At 44.1% G+C, this 11,498-nt stretch overlaps 1 protein-coding gene across 1 annotated transcript in view; it reads left to right on the forward strand.

Annotated features, from left to right (window-relative positions):
* Positions 1 to 10,939, forward strand: part of epha4b (eph receptor A4b) — a gene marked incomplete at both ends in the record, with an annotated part of 107,562 nt that extends 96,623 nt beyond the window's left edge. Inside the window, 6 exons of the mRNA XM_080837212.1 lie at positions 190 to 251; positions 1,975 to 2,184; positions 5,255 to 5,404; positions 6,310 to 6,503; positions 8,745 to 8,882; positions 10,840 to 10,939. Coding sequence (XP_080693338.1) covers positions 190 to 251; positions 1,975 to 2,184; positions 5,255 to 5,404; positions 6,310 to 6,503; positions 8,745 to 8,882; positions 10,840 to 10,939 — 854 coding nt within the window. The remainder of the gene's footprint in view (positions 1 to 189; positions 252 to 1,974; positions 2,185 to 5,254; positions 5,405 to 6,309; positions 6,504 to 8,744; positions 8,883 to 10,839) is intronic.
* Between the last annotated feature and the right edge of the window lie 559 nt (positions 10,940 to 11,498).

Genomic DNA, 11,498 nt, shown 5'->3' on the forward strand with positions numbered 1-11,498 from the left:
TGGGGAATGGCATGAAGGCCTATCAATCTGTTCCCATTCGGAGTCTCAGTGTCCCTCTCCTCTCCACTCCTCTCTTCTCCTCTCTCCTCTCCTCCACTCTTCTCTCCTCCACTCTTCTCTCCTCTTCTCTTCCTCCTCCTATCTGCATATCGGTGTTAATGCTGTTCCTCTCTGTGCTCTCCTCCACAGGCAAGCCGGTAATGATCATCACCGAGTACATGGAGAACGGATCCTTGGACACCTTCCTGAAGGTGAGGCAGCTTTGGCTTTGGTTGCCATGGAAGGCGAGGTAGAGGGATGATGATGGAGCCTTTTTAGAAGGCAGTGCATGGCTAATGGGTTTGGGGAAATAGGCACGCGCCTGGTGAATGAATACAGTATTATACGCAGCGGAAGATGGGAGCCCGTAAGCCTGTTAGAGCAGGGAAATTTCACACAGACTATCTCTGTGTGTTTGTGTGTGTGTGTGTGTGTTTGTGTAAGAGAGAGTCACAGAAGAAGACACTCACACTCGCCCTTTACACGCACACAGTATTCTTGCTTTCCGGGGCTGTGTTTTTTCATCCTGAAAGGCGTGAGGAAAACCAAAAAACCAGAGAGCATTAACAGCAGCCTGAATACAATCTGTGGATTTATCGTCACAGGGTGTGTTGTGGGGGGGGGGCATCTGCCAATTTATTACCCCTTTTTGCCACAAAGGACAAATCGCCCTCATAACTGCATTTACAGCAGAGATACACTTTTCTTTTTAAGTGCAGCTTTTCTTTATAGCTCATACTTTCAGATGAAAATGAAAACTGACTTGGAAAGAGAGCAAGGAAGAGAGAGAGAGAGATGAGCAATTGAAGTCAGAGTGAAAACGAGGGAGAACGAAACAGGAGAAAGAGGACGGCATGTCTGAAATTTTGCTGGCGAGTCCATAATGAAGGCCATAAATACTCCCTTTAGCCCACATAAAAAGCTAATATAATTACTGCATCAGTTTTATGGCTAATAGCTCATAGCCCATCCGCTCAGGGTACACATGTTTAATTAGGGCACAGATCAATTTAGCATCACTCTCTGGCTAAAAAAAAAACAACATTTTTTTTCTCCTCTGTTCCCTGTCTCTTTTTTCTTTCCGTTTCTCTTTCTATCTCCATCACTCCCTCTCTGTCTGCCCCTTTCTCCAGCGCTCCCTCTCTTTCTCTCTCACCATCTCTCTTCTTCTCTCTTCATCACACCATCCCATTCGCTCTCCCTTTCACTCCCTCTGTCTCTCTCTCCATCTTTCTCTCTCCCCCTCTCCCTCTCTTCATCTCTGTCTCTCTGTCTCTGCCTCTTCACTCTTACTGTAAGAGCCCTGGAGAGATTGATAACGGAAGCCTGCGTGGGCAATCAATCAGGGAGCTGCATTTCACAAAACAAGACATAATTAACTTACCTTCTATGAGCGCTGTGAAACGCTGGTGCACGTTTCAGATTGATATTGCTTGGAGAGACAGAAGCTCTGTGGAATTAATCGGATTAGGTTGCAGTGGAGATATCGGGGATAGAGACTAGGGCTAATTGCTTGTCGCTCCGATTGTTTTCGAGACAGAACAAACAGGCCCAGGCTTTTGACAAACTGGCGAAAAAAGAAGGTCTCAAAGAACAGATGGCTGGTTGGTGGGTTGGTGGTTGTACATCAGCACAGTTTGTCTGCCTGAAGAAGCTTGTTAGAGTTATGTAATGTTATGTCACAGCAGAACATCACATACCATACATGCCAGTAGTGTGCTTGTCTTGTCTTGCGCTCAGTTGCATCAGTGTTGTTTGGTATCATGGGACACAAAATGACAAGCCATTTTAGAGTTGTGTAACCTAATGTCAAGTAGAACATGACAATCCACGTTACAAAACACGACTTGAAATACATACTAGCATATCCTTTTTCCCTGCCCTAAACTCGTATGGCAACTCTGTTTTTATGTTCTTTATGTTCTTCCATGGCAGAAACACGACGGACAGTTCACCATCATCCAGCTCGTGGGTATGATGCGTGGCATTGCCTCAGGCATGAAGTACCTGTCCGACATGAACTACGTGCACCGCGACCTGGCGGCGCGCAACATCCTGGTCAACAGCAACCTGGTCTGTAAGGTGTCCGACTTCGGCCTCTCCAGGGTCCTAGAGGATGATCCCGAGGCAGCCTACACCACACGGGTAAGGACCCCTCTCTTTCTCTCTCCCTCCCTCTCTCTCTCTCTCTCTCTCTCTCTATCTCTCTCTCTCTCTCTCTCTCTCTCTCTCTTTCTCTCCTTGTCTACACTAGAAATTGTGTAGTTGGGGTACTCCATGTTAAAGATCGGAGCAGAATTGGGAGTTTGTGAACTGGGGTTTATGTGCTGCTACAGGACATAGTTTGAGAGCTGACCTAGATTGCAAGAAATTGTATTCCAGAGGTAGATGTTAATGAAAACATATTCTAAAGGATGTTTTTGGAGGGAGTAGCCATCTTTGCAGTATCTATGAGTGATGTGTGACCTTGTACTTGTGGGTTGTGTTTATGTGTGTGTGTGTGTGTGTGTGTGTGTGTGTGTGTGTGTGTGTGTGTGTGTGTGTGTGTGTGTGTGTGTGTGTCTGACTGCTCTTGTGGGGGTCAGTGTCCTTCCCCTTGCCCGTGTGTTTAATTGCACTGCTGTTGGTGAGGAGAGCCTCCCCGCTGGTCAAGGCCCCCCCACAGCCTTTCCAGTGCTCGGTCATTATCCAGTCTCTCTCAAGACACACTCACACACACACACACACACAAACAAACGCACACACACACACACTCACATGTCATGGAAGAGCTGCCCAGAGCAGAGGGGGGCTCGCGGCCTCGCTGATCGTTCGATCTTTGTCAGCCAAGCAAAGTGCCATATCAGCAGGAGAGCCAAGAACTGCGTTGCATATTAGTGTGTGTGTGTGTGTGTGTGTGTGTGTGTGTGTGTGTGTGTGTGTTTGAGTAGCTGCTGTGCATAGTCTCCTCCAACAGCAGACTCCACAGCAGGCATGAGCTTCTAAAAGCCTGTCTTTACATCCCTACCTAACCAGTCTCTTAAGTCTGCACTCTCGTACCTGGTGTTTTCCAGCTCTGTGCTGTACTCTCTTTTTCAACTCTACTGAAGAACAAGTGCACCACTTGTGTAAGACGACGTCTTTAATGGCATCATGTAATTGCACCATAGATTATCTCTTGGAGCCCTTGTTTAAAAGACGTACCCCTTTGGGCAAAGCTCTAGTGCTTTTGTACCCCTGTCACGTTCATCCATAGAGTAGCACTAGTTTGCCTTCTGTTTGACTTTGGCTGTGAAGATTAGCCACCAAGGACTGCAGTGCTTTTAAAAGGGTGCTTTGCAGCGCGCCAGAGAGGCTGGCATAGTATAGTATGGCATAGCGCGGCGCAGGAAAAGGCTCCTGGGTCTTTGATCCTGATTCTCCTCAGGAACAACAAAGTGAGAGACCTTCTGAGAGACAGACAGAGAGAGAGAGGAGGAGAGGGAGGAGGAGAGAGAGATAGGGGAGAAGAAGAAGAAGAAGGCCGTCATCACTTTGATACCCAAGATGGGTGGCTTACAAAATATAGCTCAATGCTGTGCCGGTTGGTTCAGTTATGTGCATGTACTATAACATTCTGTCCAAAGCTTTGACTACAGGAATGCAAACAATAATTGGGCAAGTCGTATAAATTGACCAAGCTTACCGCATACCAAATATGTCAACATTTGAATAAATTGCACTGATCCGAGATATTCTAGATGTTTGTAAACTAACTGGCATTAAAGGCGGTCTATATTCCTTGGACAGAGTCAAACATCTCTATCTGTGGCCTTCTATGGTTTAAGCCCTCAAGGAGTATATGGACATTAAAAGTCAACGGTGGTTTGAGTGCTCTATTTAAAGTGTTTAGAGGGCTTAGGCAGGGGTATGCCATGTCAGGGATGCTGTACTGCTTGGCCATAGAGCTACTGCTCCACAAATCACAGACTGAATTAAATGGTTTAACCCTTCCTAACTGTAATAGTTTGTTTTAATCGTCTGCATATGCTGATGATTTTTTTTTGTTTGCCGATGGAATTGATGACATTAGCAAACTGGAGCAGGTAGTACAAGACTTTAGAAGTCAAACACGTGAAAAGGTGTTATTTTTAGGATGAAATACTGATTTATGTGATAAATCATTCCTACAATAAAAGCTCATCATTCACATAATGCTCCCTGTTAGTGTTTTGGGGGTCAGTGAGTTATGAGTGATAGTGTATCCTTTCAGTGAGAATTGTTGACAGTGTAATGGTTGAACAACCTTGTTTTGAGCCAAGTGTTTAGGTTGTTGAGTGAGTTTTGGAGGTGAACTGAACTGGTTGGCCGTAGATGCATGTTGGTAATGCTTAGGTTTTGACCAATGCATGTTAGCAATCGGAGAAAAAACAAACTGTAATATGCCAAGGATGATGTTCACAAAGCAGAGCTTTGTACTTGGTTTCCCTTATAGGCAAAAACAGAACACCAAATGCCAGTTGATCAGTGTTATTGTTGGGCAGGCAAAGACTGCGGTGGGTCTGAGCAAGAAAAACAGGATGCATCAGAAACAAGGAAACAAGGACATGATGAATTTAGAATTTGATGAATGATGAATGAAGAATTTCTACACAGTGTGCAATATATTTGTGCTACACAGTGGTGCTGTTTTTGGTTTTGTCGTTAATGACAAATTCATTTTTTTGATTCATATTAGTGTTTCACTGGATATTTGTTTTTCTTTTTGAGCTTTTTTTTTTTTTTTTTTTAGCATTTTTGTAAAAATCTAAATCATTGTCTCTCTCTGTCTCTCCCTCTCTTGTGTGTGGGGTATTTTAATGTTGCATATGTTTTATTGGTGTAAGCATGTGAGAAAGGAAGGCAGTCATGTAAAAAAAAAGGGGCATTAAGCCTCTTGTTATCTTTCTCCCTCTGTCTCTTTCTCTCTCTCTGTAACGTATTTTTAAGGTAGCTGTATTGTATTGCGTAGGTGAATTTGATTAGAAAGTCTCAATATAATAACACCAAATACCTCTCTCTCTCTTCCTCCTCACTCTTTCTTTCTCTCTCTGTTTCTCTCTCTCTCTGTCTCTCTTTCTCTCTCTTGTCTTGAGAGGGAGGAATGTTGCATTTCTTTGTATGTTTATTTATTCACTATTGTCACAAAATGATTGTAATAAAGACATTTTTTAATTCAAAATTCTTTCTCTCTCTTTCCCCCTCTCTCTCTCAAAAGGGAGGGAAGATCCCCATCCGGTGGACATCGCCGGAGGCCATCGCCTACAGGAAGTTCACCTCTGCTAGCGACGTGTGGAGCTACGGCATCGTCATGTGGGAAGTTGTCTCCTATGGAGAGCGGCCGTACTGGGAGATGTCCAACCAGGACGTACGTGTACTCTAGTCTAGTGCTTATGCGTTTTTTATAATTTTTTCTCATTATTTTCATTTTTATTATTCTTTCTCAATATTGTTTTCTCTCTGCTGCTCTGTTTGTCTTGCTCTCTTTCTGTATTCAGTATTTCAGTATCCCTGTAGCGTCTTGTAGCACCATGAACATGGATAGCATTACCCACACAAATATCAGCCTCCAAAAACGACTACCTAACTACCTGTCAGAGACCAGAAGTCCCCTTTACACACACACACACACACTCTCTCTCTCTCTATCCCTCTCCCTCTCTCTCTCTCTCTCTCTCTCTCTCTCTCTCTCTCTCTCACACATACACACACACACACACACAAACACACAAACATACACACACACACTCTCTCTCTCTCCCTCTCCCTCTCCCTCTCTATCTCTCTCTCTCACACACACACACACACACACACACACACACACACACACACACACACACACACACACACACATACAAAAGCAGATAATGCAGGCTAACCTATGCTTATTAGGTCCTCTCACTTATCTTCGTCTAAAGTTTTAGCTTTCTGTTTGGAATAACATTCAGCGTAAAACAGCCGATATTTGAAACCCCATGTGGAAGATGTAGAGGTGGATAAGTAGAAATATGAAAAATAGATAAATACAAATGTTTTGTTTAGCTCCCTCTGCCTTTTTCAGGGAGGGCATACAAAGTGCAGAGTAAGGGGAGGGGATGTCAGCGTGTGTTTGTGTACAATGCCAATTTTTTTTCTTCATATGAAATGTTTCATTTCTTTACAAATGATCGTATTCCATCACGTAGAGAATAGCGTTAATAAGTGATCCTACTTTTAACGCTTAACTTGTAATATCTCCCTTTGTGTATCTCTTTCTCTCTGTCTCTCTCTCAGGTGATTAAGGCCATTGATGAAGGCTATCGGCTGCCGGCGCCCATGGATTGCCCTATGGTCCTGCACCAGCTCATGCTAGACTGCTGGGAGAAGTGCCGTAACGACCGGCCCAAGTTTGGCCAGATCGTCAACACCCTGGACAAACTCATCCGCAACCCCAGCAGCCTGAAGGAGCTGGCCAACAGCTCTGTATGGTGAGGGTCCTATTCATCCATGCTGAATCAAGTCATTCTGTACCATGCCATTCCATACCATGACATTCTATACCTTGCCATGCTGTTTCATACCATACCATTCTATACCATGCCATCTTATATTATGACATTTTATACCATACCATTCCGTATTATGACATTCTATCCCTTGTTATGCCATACCATGCCAATCCATGCCATTCTGTATCGTGCTGTTCCGTATTCAACCAGACATAGATCCTTGCCACGGTTCAGCCCTATGCTAATCTACCCCATGCAGTTCCACATCATGCCATGCTGCATCGTGCTGATCTGTGACATATTACTCTGGCCCTGCACATTTTGCCCACACGCTGTTCAACCCCCGTGCAGTTCCATGCCCCACCCCATTCTGTGCTACACTGTTCCGTGCAACATCATCCCGCAAGGCTCTGCAGGGCCTCTTGCATGCTGTGTGTTTTCCTTGTCTTGGTTCCTGGCCATGGAGCCCACAGCTAACCCCACTTCCTCTGATGTGAAGTGTGAGCCACTGAGCAGGTAGGGTCGTAAGCCCCTTAAATCGCTCCAATCTGCACTGGGGCTGCCGGGGTGGCGACCTCCTACACAAACATGACGCCAGCGGCCAACGCTCACAGTGGTTTCCTTATCCCGCCATAATCGTAAGCGTTCTGTGCTCCACCCTTAAGAAGGAGCTGTGTGAGCTTTGAGCGTCTGCCTGCACACACACACACACACACACACACACACACACACACACACACACACTAACTCAAACAGGAGACTGAGCTCAAAAAACATAGTGGTTTGAAAAAGATTGGAATGCTTTGAATGATCATAGATTAGATAACCAGACAGTTTGGCTTTTTATTGAAAAAAAGATTCAGATCTATTTTCTTTAACAAAAAGGCCAGAGATGACAATGTAAAACACAGAATGCGGCCTGGATTTGATTATTTTCAGCTTTTCGAACTCGCAAAAGATTTGTCAGATTGTGAAATCAGTCTGTCTTCCCACAATGCAGTAGTCAGGCACGACGGTCCAGATCAGATACAGACAGACCAAATGGATGAAAGATTCAAACTTTGCCAGGCATGCACACACACCCAGCATGTCTCTGCTTTCAAAATAGGGTGCAGTTATGATTTAAACATTGCCTCACACAAAGTGACTTGTGGTATTGAGCATTGAGGCAAAAAGATTTGTCTGACACACTGTATCACCATTGTTTCCAGTTGTTTGAAAGTGTGTGTGAGTGACCACTGCGGTCAGCCCACATGTTGGGATATGGACTTGGTGATGGAGGTGAAAAAAAGAATATGCCGGAAAATAAACAACAAAATAAACCCATTCGGTAAATGTATACAAAATAACATATGTAAATATTGTCAATCAAAGACCTATTTAATACAATAGCCGATATCATCAGAATGATGAAGATGTACACGAAACAAACCCTTGCAAGAAAATGCCTCGCTTCCTCCCCAGGTGGTACGGTGTAAAAGTACTGTCCCAGCACGCTTTTTAATTGAGAAAGTGAGAGAACCAGGAAGTGTAAGTAAATGTATTAACCAGGTTATGGATGTTATCGAAATGCAAATGGATGATGATAAAGTGGGTGCTCAGTATAATTTAGCAACAGCAGAGGTGTATAAAAATATTACAATGTATTACCTATGTTTATCGCGGTAGACCAAACATGCATCTGTCCGTGCATAAACGCCAAACCGGTGGCAAACACCGACACAAACATACACTCACACCCTGTAGCAAAACAAGCACCACAAACCCACAAACACCAAACAGCACTTTCAATAAGCTCAATTAACTCATATATCGCGATCACAGGGAAGACGCTGTGTATGTGTGGCTGCACGCGTGTTTGAGAGTCTGTCGTCTCTTATTCCTGCATTGGCGGTAAAGCAAGCAAACAGTCCACAAAGTTCATAGCAATGAGAAGAGGAAATGTTCACTTTTATGTAATGTAAAATCTCCTAAATGTCTTAAAACATAAAAGAGATTTGTCACTACAGTGGTGAATCATTGTCACTACAGTGGTGAATCATGCACCTGTCGTCAGTGTCCGACTGGGAATCCAGACCAACCCCGTCTACCCTGTTCCCTTCAGCTTGAGAGGCCCATCATAATGAAAAACATATGGCATTGATAACAAATTGTACGCTGCAGTCAATGTCCATGTGTGCATGGAGACTGATGTTTTCTGGTGTTGTCTTCCCCCTGCAGGGAGGACCCTCCGTCTCCTGAGTTTGCCGTGAGCACGGTGGAGGACTGGCTGGAGGCCCTGAAGATGGGGCAGTACAGAGAGAAGTTCACTGGCGCCGGCTACGTCACCCTGGACTCTGTCCTCTACATCAGCATCAGGTGAGAGGCGCTGGAAGTGATAAACTGATCAGTATGGGAGCTATAGAAGCTGATTTTATCACATATTTTCAAGATATTAAGTCATTATTTCCAGATAGCATATAATTAAGACATTTAGTTGTTACTTCAAGATACTATCTTGTTATTTTGAGATATTAAGTTGTTATTTTCAAGATAATATCTCAAAAAAACAAGAAACTACCTTAAAATAACTATTTATTGTCTTTAAATAAACAATACTAGCTTGAAATAATGGGTAAATATCTTAAGAGACAGTATCTTGAAATTACCACTGAATCTGTTATTATTTTCATGTCATTATATCTTAAAATATTAATTTAATATATTGAAAAAATTAGATTATATCTTGAAAATGTGACTTCATATCTCGTTAGCCTAAAATACCATCATCAAATTAAGACATATTATCTTGAAATAATGACATAGTATCTGGGAATTACGACAGCACATCATTATTTTGAGAAATTATCTTGAAATAACGAAACACTATCTTCATGTAACAATTTAATATCTTAAATTGAAGAGTTAAAATCCCATAGTTATGAGTAGAGTTTTCATGTTTTGTATCCCTTGAAGCTTACAAAGGTCAACACTGTTCCAAAATGCAGTTGAGACCGTGTTTCTTTACCATAACAACCATTCGCTATCGTTAGTTAATGTTAGGTAACACTACGGACATTATTGAAAGCACGGTATACTGTGGATTATTATGTAAAACAGACGCTGACAGCTTCAAAAAAAGATGGTACATATAGACAGGGGCCTTGGGAACGCCCTGTGCTTTTTTTAGTAGTGGCTGTAGCCTGCCACATCGCGCTGAATTTCCATTCCTCTAGAGACAGATCAAACTAATTCTGTTCTCTAGGTGATTGCATGGTGGTTTGTGGGGGCTGACACACGTGTGGGTGCACGCTGGCTTGCTTGCAGCAGATGGCTGGTGCTGTCTATCACTCTAAGCACATTTTCCATGCCTGAAAAATGATCACAGCCTGGCTGTATGCCTTCTTCATGCTCCGCTCCAAACACCTAGGGGGAGTTGTGATTTTGCAGCTCTGTGGGAGCACACACACACACACACACACACATACACACACAGAAAAACAGACAGACATGTGGCCATGTTGCTGCAGGACCATGAGGGGGATCTGTGGTCACAGTGCTCTCAGAACTTACTTGTTCAGGTTGTTAATGAAAGCAGAGGGGATCCTGCACCTGTTGTGCACCTCTGTGAAAGCACACATACATAGACAGTCAGGCAGACACACACACACACACACACACACACACACACACACACACACACACACACACACACACACACACAGACACACAGACAGACAGACAGACAGACAAACTCAGAAAGTGAGACAGACGGTACGGCAGTGAGACACCTGTGCATGCAGCCACAGGGCAGTGGTGAGATTAGCGTTTAGCTCACCGTGCTGATTTGTTCAGGTTGTTAGCGGCAGCTGGCTCTGGCCTCCAGGTGGACCATGAGAAGCAGCAGAGGCAGCCCCAAGAGTCGCTCTCATGCCCAGCCAGCCTGAGCTGCAGGACTGGGGCTGGAGCAGAGACAACAGCTGTGTTAGTGTGTGTGTGTGTGTGTTTGTGTGTGTGTGTGTGTGTGTGTGTGTGTGTGTGTGTGTGTGTGTGTGTGTGTGTGTGTGTGTGTGTGTGTGTGTGTGCTGAACTTAGTAAAGAGACAGGATGGTTTCTTTTTGCTTTGTTTGTTTGGTTGGCTGGCTGTTTGCTTGTTCTGTAGGTGTTTTGGGGAGATTGTTGATCAGGTTTTTGGGGGAAAAAATCATTTAATGCGGGTCAGTGGAAAAAAAAGACACACTGTGTTAAGTGATTTTTTCGTTTTTTCGAAAGTTAAAAAGGAGTTTCTGTAATGGTAACTGATTCTCTCCCTCTCTTCTCCTCCATGTGTGTGCAGTGAGCTGGAGAAGATGGGCGTGACTCTGGTGGGCCACCAGAGAAAGATCCTGTCCAGCGTCCAGAGTCTACACACGCAAGGGGCCCACGTGCACGTATAACCCCCTTCTCGTCCTCCTTCTCTTCCTCGTCATCTTCCTCTTCCTCCCTCCATCGCCAGACAAAGAGATTCAGATAGGGAGAACCAGAAAGGAAAAAAAATATAAACCACATAAACAGCAGCAGCAGTAGAGACAAAGAGCTGAAAACGGACGCTCGCTAGGCTACATCTTCCAAACTCAGCACCCTCTACCATCGGCTCCATCCATCTTGAATGTTGGATGTCTTTCAAGCTCCAAGCACCATGGCTTCAGCGCCCGCACCCCGGACCACACTGCTAGCCACTGCACCGCACCACGGAAGAGCAGGAGAAACTGATCTACATTAGGTCATCTCCCACACTGCTCAGACAGAAAGGCTCAATGGCAGACAGGATTTTTGGGTTTTGTTTTTCTGTTTTGTTTTTGTGCGATTTAAGAAAAAGTAAGTCAAGGAAAATATTGGATTTACTGTTAAAGGTCTGGGCCTGCTTTTCCAAAGCCTTCTTAACGCTATGTCATTCGTAAGTTATACCTCTAGCTGTACTTTAACTTTTCGAGGTGTTTTCCAAAACGTCCTGAG

The sequence above is a fragment of the Sprattus sprattus genome, assembly GCF_963457725.1.
Source record: "Sprattus sprattus genome assembly, chromosome: 4".
In the NCBI taxonomy this organism is placed as follows: domain Eukaryota; kingdom Metazoa; phylum Chordata; class Actinopteri; order Clupeiformes; family Clupeidae; genus Sprattus; species Sprattus sprattus.